Consider the following 16,113-nt stretch of genomic DNA (forward strand, 5'->3'; position numbering starts at 1 on the left):
GCAGTGAGTGTCACAGCAGAGCTGAGCTGTGGTCAGGACCTGGAGGAGCTGTTGCTGGAGGCCAGCCTGGAGACTGGGAGAGACGCACCATAGCTGTGTCATGGTACACCTACACTTACTAAATCTCCTGGATCTCGTTACAATGTACAGTCAACACACGTTAGACACGTTTGTGGTAACACACCCCAAAAATAGATTGGCCGATCTATATCAAGTAATGCAATGTGTGCTCTAATGTCGGTCTTATCTGTTTGTTCTGCAGTGGTTCTGTAGGAGAGAGGAACACAGGACTCGTCTCTGTCTCGGTGACTCTGCTTGTTGCTCCTCCGATTTTGTTGTCGTTACCACGAACTCCTCACCACCCCCTCTCTATGAAAACAGAGGACCAGTTGTCATCTAAGTAAAAATAAAAAAAGACCCAAAACAATAATCATTGAGCTTCTTCACAGCATATAAGGAATTCACTTCAACTGAAACGCGCGCACACTGTAATTGTAAAGAAAGTTTAACAAAATAAACAAGAATGGACACTAAGAAAATCACACTAACCTTTTGCCTGTCACTACATTCCGTCAATCAGGAAACCACGCTCATGCTGGGGGGGGGGGGGGGTGAGAGAGAGGGACGGACGGACGGAGGGGGTTTATCACTGCGCTAACCAAAGACACAGGACACACTCTGCTCACCCCCAGCTCCACCCCGACGTGTGTTCTTCATAGTGTCGTGGGTTTGCACACTGACACAAAACCATACTATTGCCCTCTGCTGGACGAAAGAGTGTGCACAGCTGTGTGGGACTCCGACAAGAGGACCCACTGGCTTTGTGTGTCATTCTCTGACAATGACAGTGGGGCACAGATGGTTTTATAACCAAGGAATGTGTGTGTTACAGTTTTATCTGCCCCCCACCACCACCTCGTAAGGGATCTCTGCCAAAGTGATCGTTTTCTTTTCTGTTCCTTCCCCTCCGTTGGCTTTGGCCCCCTCAGGAATCGTCCCCTCCAGTGTCTCTCCAGCAACGCCCTGGGAACACCCGAACCATCTGTCATCTGCCAAAAGCACACGGTCTCAGTCACAAATTATGTTGGGTTTCCTTTAAGAATCAGATAGCGGAGTTACTCCAATCTAAAGCTTTCTGGAGACATCTGTAAATGTTGGAAAACAAAATGTCTGCCTTGACGGAGTAATGCCGTTCATTACGGAGGAAGTCTACCCTTTTTTTCTCTCTCGACTGGACAGTTATCAGACGTTCTTTTCCAGATGGATTTTTTTTTTTGGTCTCCGACCAGAGTGATTTAAATGTAGTGTGACACTCAATAGGAGTATAAATAAAAAAGCAGGTCTGACCGTCTCTCTCCTTCAACTTCTCCCTCTTTCTTTTGTATTTTGCAGGTACAACACTGTGCCATCTCATTTCCCAACTCAACACAGGATAAATGTTGCCTTCGACTCGACTAGGTTTAATTCCATCTCTTTTTGTTTTGCTGCTTGGAGAAATCAGTCATTTTGTATTTATTTTATAGTTGTATGAGCCTTTTCTTCATGTGATTTATTTTTCTCCCCTTCTCTTCCTCATTGTATTAGTTATTTTCCGTGGGGTTTGCTTTTAAAGATTTCCCCATTTTGATGTATATTTCAGATTCAAATTAGAGAAATTATTATGTTGAGGTTTTTTTTGGGGGGGGGGTAGATAAGAATATGCTGGGTGGCAGTATCAACGGATATGGCAATAAGGAGGGGGGGAGAGAGTGCAGTTATGAAAATGAACGTTTTCCTAAGGAGGAGCTACGTGAGGGATGGTTTACTGAGAGACTTCCTGTGCTGACTGAGAGACTTCCTGTGTTGAAACTTGACATCTTAAACACCACTGTGCTAAGGCCACCTGGGAGCGCTGGGGATATTGGTGTTTTCCTTGTAGGCCAGGAGGACATTGATATGAACACAAACAGGTGGGTAAAAGCTTTGAGTGAACACAGGGGTACCTCTGTCTTATACCATCTTGGGACATATGTGAGCCTGAATGCCCACCACTGTGAACCTATGGGCCAGGTACCAACGGCCCTATTCAACCGGTATCTAGAAGGTTCCAGGGTAAGGCAAAAAAAGGTGCTTTCTTACAGTGCAAGAAGAAGACAGGTTTGTCTCAGCTGCGGGATCCTCTGTATATAGGTTTTGGTTGAATAGAGCCCCTTGTCTCAATCCCACTGTTCTGTCTCCCCTGGTCAACCAGGTTGTTTCTCAGCCCAGGTAATCATGTCTGTGCTGCCCCTGCTGTTTGTAATCTTTCATTTTTAGTCATTTTTAATTATTTGTTAAATTAATCGAAATGTGCTGGTAATCACATATGTATGGCAAATCACTTTTGTTCCTCTCTCAAATAAATGCATGTACTGACTAATGAAGTGACAGAGTGTTTCACTGGAAATACTCTCTTTGGGAACTGCATTGGATGTTCTGCGTGGAAATTATTTGGAATTTTCGGAAAATATTTCATTTGACCGACCATCATATTTAGGACAAAGTACTGTAGGTCTGAAAGTCTATTTTGCACTGCTATTCTGCTGGTTAGTACCATCCCATCAACAAGCAAGTTAAATGCTGCTAGTGTTTCCATGTTTCTCTTCTTTTTTTCTTTTGTATGTTTAAGCAAATTAGCCAATGGCCATATTCCAGTTATTCAGATGTAGAGAAGAATAATTTATTGGTCAAGGTGACATGGACCTAAAATGGTTTTCTATACGAGGAAGGAAATGGTATGGCTTTAACTGACAATGTCACAGCACATCAGTGTTAGAGACTCAAGTTTTTTTTTTTTAAAGGTCTTTGTAGGAGGCCTTTGGTAGTGTTTCATAAGCCTGCTGGTAGTGTTTCATAAGCCTGCTGGTAGTGTTTCATAAGCCTGCTGGTAGTGTTTCATAAGCCTGCTGGTAGTGTTTCATAAGCCTGCTGGTAGTGTTTCATAAGCCTGCTCCAAGAGTGTTCTAACCCACATTTTAACCAATTCTGGAGCTTTGAGACATTAGAACCAGACTAGAGAGAGGAAGGAAGGCAGGAGATTGGATGGAGTGAGAGACTGCCTATGCAAAATGACTATCACCTTTGTTGGTATCAGGTTGGTGTGATGATCTCTGGTGCGTCAGAGATATGGAATAAGAATACTGTGTATCTCAATGGTTGTTGTCCTTTCGTTCGGATGGGATGTGACCTGGTCTGAGTTGTATTAGGCAAGGTGATACTGCTTTGTATTGAATGAATTAAGAGGCTTAATGTAAGAGGGTACCATGTTACCTGTCCGAGATCTAAAAGACAAAAGTAGTAATCCACTTCACACAGAATCCACAGACATGATGTGGGACTACAAATAACAATAGTGGAAATCTGATTTGCATACCAGGTCCAAGGCCCAGTACAAGAGCTGACCGATAGCTTGGCCAGACTAGTGACCCCTCTTTCAAGAGAGGTATTGAAAGAACAGGATCTGTTTGATGCTTGCCATTGTTTTATCTAATTTCAATGTATTCTATGGATTTCTATCATATATTTTCTCCTTTTTCTTTGCCAATAGGACATGTGTACTGATATAGAGATGGTTCTTTAAATAAAAAAATAAAAACATTTAGACCACTCGGATCAGCGATCGTGTCCTACTATGACGTGGCATACTTGAAGTATGAAGTGGCATCTTGGCCAGATTTCTTGGGATGGCATGGCTCAATCTGAACTTTCCAAAAATGTGACCAAACTTTAAGATGGGACGTTGAGGGGTGAGGCGGTTCACTGCCCCCCCTCAGAGACAGGCTCACGGGGCGTGGGGGATTGTGCGTGTGTGTGGGGGGGTAATTCTTTTTTCTTTTTTTCATTACTAATCTGGTTCTGAAGGAATTCCAGTCAATACTAATCCAACCCCCCCCCCCCCCAGCTGCTTATATGAAGAAAGATCATGAGAAAGAGGAGAGGAGAGGGGGCTAGAGAAAGCCTTAAACATAAACTTCATAAGCGAAACTCAGCATCTCCAAAGCTCCCTGAATTAGAGGGTAAAAATACATTTAAGGACCATTCTCCTTTTGTACAGTAGACACGTGTGATCTGGATTGGATAGAGAGACTAAGGGCAGGACCTTCTGGAATAAATTTAACTCAACACCCATGCGAACATTAACATGTAATAGCTCTTTTTCCTTCATGTTTCTTCCCTTCCCTACTGTATCTATGCAAGTATTTATTTTGTTCTACTTTTCCCCAGCCCAAACTGCCACCCATGAAAAGGCTTACATCCACAAGGAAAGCAACACTGAAAACGAATTAAAAGTGACCTTCAGTTCTAAGTCTGCTTTTCTCAGCTTCCCCGTTCACCTTTTCATTTCAGTAAACTTAGAAGTAGTGCAGTGGGTTTCTGCTCTCAGTACACCTCACCTGAAATACATTAGTGTTGTCTTTAATGAGGTAGAATCATATAAGCAATGATATTGTGCAATATTGTGACCTGTGGTGTTTTTGTAGATTCACCTACATCTCATAATGTGTTCTTCTAAACTATCTATGAAGGTACAATGTCTTGTTTTTGTTTATTTGGGTTCAAGTTTTACTGCATTTATGGATTTTGTGTATAATCTTGGTTGAAATAAAGGGTTTCCTAATTTCTCATGTCTCTTGGTTTCATGTTTGTTGCCTTGCCTTTTGAGCTAGGATCTTATACACGTCTCCAAACTATGGGGGACCGAGCCTCCATGCTGCCTTGCCCCTCGCCTATGGAATGCTCTCCCTGACCATCCGAGAGCCACTCCATCCATGAGAACTTAAAAGGGCCTTAAAAACCTACTTCTACAGCCTGTCATTTTCATAGCCTAGATTGCTTGCCCACTGTTGTTGTTGTATATTGCATCTATATTTATTTTCCCTGATTAGAGTTTCTGTAATGAAAAGCGTTATACTTATTTCAATGTATTCATTATATGTTCTGTATATGCCCCAGTTGTTGTGTTGATGAGTTGTGTAGCATTTGTAAGACCGAAACCCAATTGACCACCTGCACAGTGTCGACCGTGTCTCTCAGCTGTGTTTAGTACAATTGTTGTGGTTGACGCTGCTGTAGTTTTCTGTCCCAGCACACTAAGTGAAACCGGAGGTCGGACAGAGGAGTGCCATAACAATAAGTCAACAATCTGGTGTCTAGTTGATTAACTAATGTGGTTGTCTTGGAAAGTTAAGGGTCAGCAGTGTTTGCTATTAAACTGTTTGAGTGTCAGTGGACAGACCAATCTCATTCAGTCTCATGTGTCCCTTATGGCAATTGTTTCCATTTGGCAACCAGTGGTGTAAATACTTAAGTTAAAAAAATATTTTAAAGTACTACTTAAGTAGTTTTTTTTGGCGGAGGGGTGTATCTGTACTTAACTATTTATATTTTTGACAACTTTTACTTCACTACATTCCTGAAGAAAATGATACAGCACGGTTTGTTTGTAAATTATGTTGGTGTGCCCTTGGCTATGCTTAAATAAATAAAAACAAGAAAATGGTGTCGTCTGGTTTGCTTAATATAAGGAATTTGAAGTGATTAACACTTATATTTTGATACTTTAGTATATTTGAGCAATTACGTTTACTTTTGATATTTAAGTATATTTAAAACCAAATACTTTTAGACTTAGTAATGTAGTATTTTACTGCTTGACTTTTACTTGAGTCATTTTCTATTAAAGTATCTTAACGTTTACTTAAGTGTGACAATTGGGTACTTTTTCCACCACTGCAGGCAACATACCCAAACAGCACTGTCATATCTGTGATGACATGCAGAGTAAGCACAAGACGTTGAAAAGAGGGTAGAGGGAAATTATGCACATCCATAGAATTGACAGGTGCTGGGAAGGCTATGTGGAGTATTATAGGTTATTAGATGATTATTACAGGTTTATAGATGAACAAATACTACACGTTGTTCATATGATATATTATGCTATGTCATGTATTATGTAATATTTTGCAAGTTGTCAGTCAGCCAACCTCTGGACACAGATTCAGTTTGTGTTTTTGCAAAGATTGGATTGAGTGTGACTGCAATGCTGAAAGAGCAGCTGTAACCTGAGAAGGTATGTGAGGGATAACATGCTACCTAATTACCTGCTGCTCTGGCTGTTGTCACGCATACCTTATTCTCTTTTATTAAAGGATCATAAAATCTGTAGGATCCAACTATTCAACCTTTATAAGGAGTTTCTTTTCTAAGGTCAGTGGCAAGTGATCCAATGTTTCCTCGCCAGGCCTTTCCCTGGGCCTGAGGAATGTGCAGGCGTGTTGGTATAAGAGTGAAAGGGACTTTTCTGTGGTGTCAACCCTCATCTAGCCTGTTGGCTCACTGGACTGCACCAAGCTCCTGGCAGGGAGGACCTGTCTGAGAAGGGGCCCTGGCACCGCTGCATCTACACTGGCATGGATGGAGGGGAAGAAAAGGGCTGTGAGTTCGCACCCAGGTCGGGTTGGAATTCTCACTCTGTTACAGAGGGATAGGTTTGTGTTTTTCAGTATGTGGTGCTCATGTGGGTTAGTATGTATCCAGTATGGGGCGCTCATGGGATGGTGAGTTGATCTTCTCAATCTAAGGGTTCTCTTTTTTTTGTAATAGCATAATATGTCCAGGGCACGACTAAGCCTCCTATTTGTGATGATGGCATGTCAGCATGACTATCACAACACAAACTTGGACAATCCTGTATGAAGTTCATAGGCTGAGACCAAGAAAAGTCCCTAGCTTGCTGAATGTAAGATGTAATCTACCATGTATTTTGAAGATTGTATGCTATTCATATGCTTCTCTTGCTGACCGGTTGTCAATAAATCTTGAGTTGGACTCGTGCTCCCGAGTGGCGCAGTGGTCTAAGGCACTGCATCTCAGTGCTAGAGGCATCACTGCAGACACCCTGGTTCGATTCCAGGCTGTATCACAACCGGCCGTGATTGGGAGTCCCATAGGGCGGCGCCCATGTGGCCCAGCATCGTCCGGTGTAGGCCGTCATTGTAAATAAGAATTTGTTCTTAACTGACTTGCCTAGGGGCGGCAGGGTAGCCTAGTGGTTAGAGCGTTGGACTAGTAACCGGAAGGTTGCAAGTTCAAACCCCCGAGCTGACAAGGTACAAATCTGTCGTTCTGCCCCTGAACAGGCAGTTAACCCACTGTTCCTAGGCCGTCATTGAAAATAAGAATTTGTTCTTAATTGACTTGCCTGGTTAAATAAAGGTTAAACAAAAAAATGTTTGACCTATTGTTTATACTCTGTCTCATCACAACTTGCCATTTGGGTGGCCACAAGAATCCACTCAGGTCTTGGAGAACAGGATGTGGTCGCTCAAGCATGACGATGAGTTTTTGTCAAGTATGACAATGAGTTTTTATGATGAATATGACATTATTAGGAACTTTCCCCCTGACGTTATGACACAGCTTTATTCTTATTGATACTATATATACTGAACAAAAATATAAACGGAAGATGTAAAGTGTTAGTCCCATGTTTCATGAGCTCAAATATAAGATCCCAGAAATGTTCCATGCGCACAAAAAAAGCTAATTTCTCTCAAATTCTGTGCACAAATGTGTTTACATCCCTGTTAATGAGCATTTCTCCTTTGCCAAGATAATCCATCCACCTGACAGGTGTGGCATATCAAGAAGCTGATTTAACAGCATGATCATTACACAGGTGCACCTTGTGCTGTAGACAATAAAGTTCACTCTAAAATGTGCAGTTTTGTCACAGAACGCAATACCACAGATGGCTCAAGTTTTGAGGGAGTGTGCAATTGGCATGCTGACTACAGGAATGTCCACAGGAGCTGTTGCCAGAGAATGTCATGTTCATTTCTTTACCATAAGCCGCCTGCAATATTGTTTTAGACAATTTGGCAGTATGTTTAACCGGCCTCACAACCATAGACCATGTGTAACCAGGCCAGTTCAGGACCTCCACGTCCGGCTTGTTCACCTGCAGGATTGTCTATGACCAGCCACCCGGACAGCTGATGAAACTGAGGAGTATTTCTCTGTGAAAAAGCCCTTTTGTGGGGAAGAAATAATTCTGATTGGCTGGGCCTGGCTGCCCTGTGGGTGGGCCTGGCTCCCAAGTGGGAGGGCCTACCCCTGGCCAGTCATGTGAAATCCATATATTAGGGCTGAATTAATTCATTTAAATTGACTTATCTCCTTATATGAACTGTAACTAAACAAAATCCTTGAAATTGTTACATGTTGCGTTTACATTTTTGTTCACTATAGTATAACCTTTGCTCAAGTTTAAATTACTTTCACTCAGCATGACCTTTTCTTGATGTGTGGGCAGTAACGGGTTAAATGGGTGGGTGGGCTTTCCTCTTAACCCACACAAGGGAACGGGACAGCAGATTGGGGATAATGAAGGATGATGAGAGCGAATCCCCTCACATGACAGCGATTATAACCTGGGAGTTTGATGGGCGTGGGAGAGAGAGGAGAGGAGAGGAGAGGAGAGGAGAGGAGAGGAGAGGAGAGAGAGAGAGAGAGAGAGAGAGAGAGAGAGAGAGAGAGAGAGAGAGAGAGAGAGAGAGAGAGAGAGAGAGAGGAGAGAAGGAGATGAGAGAGAGGAGAGAGAGGAGAGGAGAGAGAGAGAGGAGAGAGAGCAGAACACACAAGGAAACGTTTTAATTCGGCAAGCAGAAGCGCGAATGTGGACGTATTACCTTGCCACCATTTACCAGGAGATTATTTGACGCTTGTGATCTACCGCGCGTCAAAGGTAAAGAAACTCTAAAACTATCATATAAATATTAATTCACACTATTTAAAAGTGATAGTGGCAAACCAGTTGTCAGGGATTTTTTTTTGTCGTCAGACTAGCCTAATTTTAATTGCTCTGATTTAGAAGCACATCATTGCTCATTGCATTAGGCTACCACCGGTAATTGTTTTTCACATTTTGATTTATGTATTTCAGTCAGAGCACTGTGTGTGTGTGTGTGTGTGTGTGTGTGTGTGTGTGTGTGTGTGTGTGTGTGTGTGTGTGTGTGTGTGTGTGTGTGTGTGTGTGTGTGTGTGTGTGTGTGTGTGTGTGTGTGTGTGTGTGTGTGTGTGTGTGTGTGTGTGTGTGTGTGTGTGTGTGTGTGTGTGTGTGCGTGCTCCAAGCAGGTTATTCATGCTGTGAAACTAATTCCTATATGACTTTTTAGGATCAGCTAGGCTAGAGTGTTATTGAGTTTGGTTTGGACCATTGCAAGGTAACACATTCCACTGAACAAGAGACGTGCTAAAGCTCCTTTGAAACATTTCAAATCAAATTTGTCAATTTATAGCACAGGGCAGATTAGCTAGAACTAAAGGTTACAGGATTTGCCTGGTCTGTAACTTTGTTTCTAACTTAGATAAAAGGGTGCTATCTAGACCCTAAATGCATTATTCGGCTGTCCCCATTGGAGAAATGGAGAACCCTTTTTGGTTCCGGGTGGAACGCTTTTCACAGAGAGTTCTACATGGAAGCCAAAAGGGATCTCCTATGGGGACAGCCGAAGAACCCTTTAGGAACCCATTTTTAAAGAGTGTATGTTGTACTTTGGGTAACCAAATAACCTTTGCAACAGTGAACATTGATAGAAAATGCTATACAATTATTACATTAACTTGCATCTGATGGGCTGCTCCATCAATATTGAGCACGAAATGTTACTTTTTTTCATGTGTCTGTATCGTCTGACAGGTGAGATGGCTTGCAGGTTGGGGCTCCCCCACGGCAGTTCCCTGCACAGATGCATGCTGGTCCTGACCGTCCTGCTCCTGCTGTGTGAGATTGTTGTCAGCCGCCTCTGTGACTCCCTAATCACCATGGTGGACGTCTTCCACACCCTCTTCATCCTCATGCACATGGCTCTTCCTCTTGCTCAACCCACCCTGGGCAGAGGCCCCCCCAAAACCGCCACCTGCCTCCCCTCTCTCCACCTCCACCTCCATCACCTCCACCCCCACTCAGTCACCTGTCAAATCTCCCCCATATGCCTTAACCATCTCCTGTGTCTCCCCCATCCCTTCCAGCTCAGCTTCCTGTCCCTCTCCTCCCCTCTCAACCCCTGTCCTCGCCACCACTTCCCAGTTTCCTTCCAAACCTCTCACCCCTACAACCACCCATTGTTTCTCCCCTGACCACTCTGAGTCCAACCAGCTAACCTCTTATCCCCATCCCACCCTGTCTGTTCCAGCCAACCTTTTTCCCCGACGCCTCCCCCCCTCAGACCTCCCTGTGTGGCCTGTCCTACAGTGAAGCGAGGGTCCAGCCCCTGGGGGCTCTGATCTCAGCTCTCCTGCTGGCTGCCCTGTGTGTCTCTGTCTCTCTGGATATCCTCAGCCACACACTGCAGCCCCACCCTATACAGCGCCCTCTTTTGGCCACGGTGATGGGGGTTGTCAGCCTGCTCTACAACCTCCTGGTGCTGGGGCTCAGCTGGGGTAGCTGGCTTGGGACCAAGACTAGATCTGCCTGGGAGGGGGAGGAGAGATCTGTCCTTGGTGTGAATGGAAAAGGCACAGAGCATTCTTTGCTTTTATTATTAATGTCAGTGTGGGCGGGAATTGTGTACAAGTTCTGCATTATTCTAGCAGGTTAACTGGAATATAAGCAATGAACGTCTGTTTGTTTTTCATTCCAACACACCACAGTCAAGGCCGAGGTCCAGACCAAAGACAGCACTGGAGTGGGTGGAGAGAATGACCTCCGTATCCTCACTACATCTCTGGATGGTGCCTCCCAAGATGGAACACTTGTACTCTGTAACCCTGGAACCTCCAGTGTCCTGAACCCTGACAGTGACTCTCAGCACCCACCCCAGACATCCCTACTCCGTACCGTGGCCCCTCAGGGTCCCCTTTCAGACCACTGCCATGGAGCACTCACACCCCCTGCAGACTCACACACACTCCCTGCAGACTGCAGAACTGCAGAGACACCAAACAACTTCCCAAATCCAGAGTCCAGTGGCTGTCATCCAAAGTACCCCAACTCTGAGGTGTCTAAGTGTGTGGGACACAGAGGTGAGAAATGTTATCTTTCCTGTCTTTGGCCTTCACAGTACATTTTGGTATTTGGTAGATGAGTCATTTCTATGCTTGGGGAAGATGTTGCATTTTGTGGTCTTAGGCGGGAAGTTGAACCCTTGTCTGGAATTTAACAGCAAATCAAAAGGAGGACTAGGGTGTAGATCAACTTTAATATCGCAGATAGATTTTGGGTTTATTCATTTCAATGGTTTGCATCATTTCTAATTCCCTTTTATTATGGTTTTATTTAACCCTACACTCCTCCCGTGATTGGACTAAAATAACACTCAACGATACTTGTACTGCTACTTACAGCTATTTTCACTCATGTACGGTACATGTAGTTAAAGGATTATGCATACTTATATGTCCCTAATTTCCTCTTCCTGCAAATGCTGGATTTCCAATCACAGCGGCCAATCCACCATTAATTCTGATTTGAACTCCAACCCCACTGATGTCCACAGATGAATCTTTCCAAGTATATTACCATTTTGCTATTTCCTTTTGCAATTACATCCCTCTATTTTACTGCGACGTCTTACGAGGCTTCTGAACCTTACCGATATTGCACTATAAAATAAACACTTTACCGAAGACTACAATGGTATTACCCATTGACTGATTGTAATTTTTCAGACCCCCCCCCCCCCCCAACAATATTTTGGTCCATCTGAACCCTGATATTAGTACATAATCATTCCTGGACCTGACTCCATAAGCCAGCCGTCGATGGACAGTGCTAGAATATGCTCTATTGCTTATGTTTCCTCCAGGCTGCACCCGTCAGACAATGTTGTGTATATATTTGTAACGGCGTTCGTCTGATGAAGGAAGAGAGTCGGACCGAAATGCAGCGTGTTGGTTACTCATGTTTCTTTAATGAAGAAAAAACGGAACGATATATGAAATAACTTATAAAGACGAAAACAACAAACGGAACGTGAAACTTATTACAGCCTATCTGGTGAACACTACACAGAGACAGGAACAATCACCCACGAAATACAAAGCGAAACTCAGGCTCCCTAAATACGGTTCCCAGTCAGAGACAACGAGAATCACATGACTCTGATTGAGAATCGCCTCAGGCAGCCAAGCCTATACAACACCCCTAATCAGCCGCGATCCCAAATACTACAAACCCCAATACGAAAAACAACATATAAACCCATGTCACACCCTGGCCTAACCAAACATATAACAAAAACACAAAATACAATGACCAAGGCGTGACAATATTGAGCATTCTTTTTGTAGCAAGTATAAAATATCTTAAGATTGCAATGAACGGATGAATGTGTGTCAATTGTTGTTTTACATATCAGTTCATAGATCCGATGCCAAGGTATTGGGACATCAAAGACCTGTTCCCAACTGACTTTAATTTGATGGCATTGCTGTCAAAAAAATTTACCTTAGAGACTTAGAACTATATCAGTATTTTTTACTAGTGGGCTGGAAGTATCAATGTGTAGTTCACACATGCATAATCTATGAGCAGAATGACTGTTCTACCTCAATTAGGCACAAAATCCCTAGTTTTGAAAGCAACTTTTTTTCTGGAAGCTGTGCTGCACAATTCCCCCCCACTTGGGCCAGACCCCCACTAATTTGAGTTCAACCAATGAGCACGACAGAGAGAGCAATGACGTGGCACACATATCTGCACATTTTTGGCTCGTGAACACTACTTTCAGAACTACTGGGTACTGGGTATACAAAAGTGAAATCTTTTTAAGTGAAACTGAGACATTTTTCAAATGTTCTATACTAATAATCTTAAGCCATTTAATGAGTGGCAGACAGACTAACTATTTCAGTTTTGTCTAGTTCTTCCTGCCTTACCCCCTTTTTATCCTGTCTCCTCAGATAATCAGACAGACCCCACCACAGTCTCAGCCCTAAAGTCAGAAAGCCCCACAAGGCTCAGAGTTCAACTTCCTGCCTTTCTCCCATCCCTCATCACCCTCACCCAGGCACTGCTGGGCTCCATCCTGGCCCTCACCAACGGGCTTACCCTGCTACTCCTGGGCCCAGACTGCCTGCATGGCTCTGGGGCCTGTGGCCCCTTCATCTACCTGGACCCTGGCTTCTCCATGGTGGCTGTGGTGGTGCTGCTGGCCACCGCTCTGCCCCAGGTGTGCCGTTACGGTTGGCTGCTGCTCCAGGCCAGCCCATCCCAGGTGTGTGTGTCTGATCTGGGCCGGCGGATCGCCAGTGTGCCAGGGGTGCAGGCGGTGCACGACCTCCACGTGTGGCAGCTGACAGAGAGCTGCCTGGTGGCGTCTGTACATGTCCACTGCCACGCTGGGTTCCAGATACACAGGTTTTTATCTGTTTTTATAGTACAAAACAATGAATGTTGATGTTGGGGAGATGGTTTTGGAAGGTCCGTAATACAGTTACCTCAATATGCATCTATTCCCACAGGTGTGGTGATCTGATGTCGGGGGTCACCAAGGTGTTACAGAGTGTAGGTGTGAGCTGCTGTACCGTACAACCAGAGTTCGTCCTCTCCACTCCCTCAGCCAACGGCAACATGGATAACAACAACACCAACCACACCATCATCCATAGGGAGAGTCCCCCACTGCCCTCACACCTGGCCTGCAGCCTGGCCTGTGGGAAGGGCTGTGTTGGGAGGATGTGCTGTGCTCCTCTGGAGGAAGGGTCTACAGAGCCACTGGCACCCCCTGCTGGGGAAACTGAGGAGCCTCACGTGCTGATCATAGAGAACGCCTTTCTTTGAGGGAAGGACCTTTGACCTAGGATGTATCTCAGTACTGAAGAGTGGGCTCCTTGCCTTCTTTCCTTCATATGAATGTGATGTGAGATGTTGAGGACTGAAGGCGAGTAAACCACTTTGGGAAATTAAGATACAGCCTGGGGAATGAATATAATATATTAATATTGTCAGAATATTCTGAAAGACTTCGTCCCCATGTCATTGAGGTCATTTTAGAAAGCTAGATAGCCTAATGTAAGAATTAGGCTCTCAGGTAAAGAGTAGAAATCACAGTAGTCATTATGCTTGTGTGTGTGTCTTGGGATGATAATTAACATCATTCCTATGGGTGCTCAGAAAGTGCCTGTATGTTTACTGTATATAATGTATAATCTATGCATGTAGTACATCATTATGCCGGTATTGTATTTCATTGTATTAACACGGTGCCATACCAAAGACACAGTAGGTTGTAAGCCAAGTAACTCACCCTATGAAGAATTGATTCAATAATGCCATTTCAAACATATTTTCACGTCCATTATTGCGCATTGATGACATAGTTCTGTCTTGTCATTCACATTTTGTGTACATTGAACGTTTAGGTTCTGTCAAACGATCACAGGAATGAATTGAGTTAATGGCATCAGAACTTTTGGGGAGTATTGTCACCATAAACAACAGAAGTCACGGAAACATACAGCAAGCTATTAATGCTCCCAATGTTTAAGTAGGCCTTTAAGTGCGTTTAAGTACTCCCTCTTATCAATGTTCTAGAAGTTTAACACTTTCTCACACACACATACACACACACACACACACACACACACACACACACACACACACACACACACACACACACACACACACACACACACACACACACACACACACACACACACACACACACACACACACAAACAGCTTTAAGTGCTGTTAGTTTGTTTTTATCGCTTTGAATATGTAATGAATATGTAATGAGTACATTGGTATAATCACCGTAACACAACATCATTATATATTTTCAGTGTAGTCGTTAGTACATGTTTCAAATCGCCCTTCGAAGTGCTGAAAGTAATATGCTACAGTAATGTAAATTACAGTAGATTACACCGTTTTCACATTAGGTAATACACTTACGTTACCCAACGAAATTGACAGAAAATCTATCATTTCCGTAATACAGTAATCAAACGTGTGATCAATGAAGACATCCTCTACAATCATTCATGCAAAAAAAAGATACAAAATATAATACCAACATAGTACAACTATCTGTAATCAAATGTAAGAAATTAAATTAAACAAATTAAATGAATGAAAATAAAACATAACGTTTAGCACACATTCATTTGCATCAAGCCTGTCTTGAGCATTTAGCCATAAATTATCATCCACATCACAGTGAATGTCCTCATTCTTCATGCACCGTGGGAAAAACCTTTTGGCATGGCGAATCCAAGCTTGACATTGGTCTGTATTGATGTCGCATGCCTCATCCATGGCTAATACTAACATAGGGTGTAATCATTAGTCCAACAGTTGCAAACGAGAGTTTCTATTGGACAAATTCAGGTATGTTTAACACCGTTTGGTTTGCTTCCCTTCATGAAATGTATTTCAAAAGAATCAGCCGAATGAATACACCCCTGATCACGTGTAAACACAGTTCATTTTCTTAGCAAGCAGGTTGTGTTCCTTCTCGCATCTATGCGCTCTCCTCTTCGTACCTTTTCCCTTTGCTTGTGGACTTCAATGTACAACACATCAGCTATATGTGATCAGGCAAAAAAAAACTTTCCAAGCCAAACCATATCATAACCACTATACACAGCCTACATCGTTGTCACCATATTTGCTAAAGTAACATCATAATCAACATAACTAATAGAACTAACGTGTTAGTAAACCCGTTACAGTGTACAGTCAGTATGCAGTTTAGCACTTACACTGGCAGGCCCCGGTGGCAATACATTTATCAAACCAAAAGCTTACCTTGAGTTGGAAGACTTCCAGTGTTGTGTTGGAAAGTCAGCAGGCTAGCTAACATAGCATCCTTCTGTTTGAGCAAGGTGTTTGAGTAGGCTAAACTAGCTAGCTGCATTTGCTAGCTGAGTACTGTAAGTGAGACTGAAAGTCAAACAAATTGTGACCGACCGCCTTGATTCATTTTTATGTAGAGGAAAATTTGAAATGGTGTTTTTTTTTACATTGGATTAAAGCAGAGAGACAGAACTACAAAATTGTGAATCATACACTGCATTTGAGGAACAATTGGAAAGTAATTGTACTTTGAAAATTGATAAACTTGTAACCTCACTTTTGAGAAAATG

The 16,113-nt window shown here is 43.3% G+C and overlaps 2 protein-coding genes across 2 annotated transcripts in view; both read left to right on the forward strand.

The window, feature by feature from the left end:
* LOC123993074 (protein phosphatase 1 regulatory subunit 37-like) overlaps positions 1-4,640 on the forward strand; it is a 51,761-nt gene extending 47,121 nt beyond the window's left edge. The window contains exons 12-13 of the mRNA XM_046294838.1: positions 5-103; positions 263-4,640. Of these exons, the coding sequence (XP_046150794.1) occupies positions 5-93 (89 nt within the window). The 3' untranslated portion in view covers positions 94-103; positions 263-4,640. The remainder of the gene's footprint in view (positions 1-4; positions 104-262) is intronic.
* A 5,093-nt stretch (positions 4,641-9,733) lies between these two features.
* Positions 9,734-14,066, forward strand: LOC123992326. The gene is made up of 5 exons (XM_046293479.1): positions 9,734-10,146; positions 10,251-10,539; positions 10,675-11,046; positions 12,925-13,381; positions 13,486-14,066. Exons 1-5 carry the CDS (start codon positions 9,775-9,777, stop codon positions 13,802-13,804), a joined length of 1,809 nt encoding a protein of 602 aa, XP_046149435.1. The 5' UTR covers positions 9,734-9,774; the 3' UTR covers positions 13,805-14,066.
* The last annotated feature ends 2,047 nt before the right edge of the window (positions 14,067-16,113 follow it).

The sequence above is a fragment of the Oncorhynchus gorbuscha genome, linkage group LG13, assembly GCF_021184085.1.
Source record: "Oncorhynchus gorbuscha isolate QuinsamMale2020 ecotype Even-year linkage group LG13, OgorEven_v1.0, whole genome shotgun sequence".
Lineage (NCBI taxonomy): Eukaryota > Metazoa > Chordata > Actinopteri > Salmoniformes > Salmonidae > Oncorhynchus > Oncorhynchus gorbuscha.

What these genes read in the sequence shown, in the direction of transcription:
- LOC123992326 (XM_046293479.1), top strand. Translation starts at nt 9,775, where the DNA reads ATGCTGGTCCTGACCGTCCTGCTCCTGCTGTGTGAGATTGTTGTCAGC. An exon ending in CTCACCCCTACAACCACCCA is followed by an intron (nt 10,147 to 10,250) that starts TTGTTTCTCCCC and finishes TCCCCCCCTCAG; the next exon opens with ACCTCCCTGTGTGGCCTGTC. An exon ending in CCTTGGTGTGAATGGAAAAG is followed by an intron (nt 10,540 to 10,674) that starts GCACAGAGCATT and finishes AACACACCACAG; the next exon opens with TCAAGGCCGAGGTCCAGACC.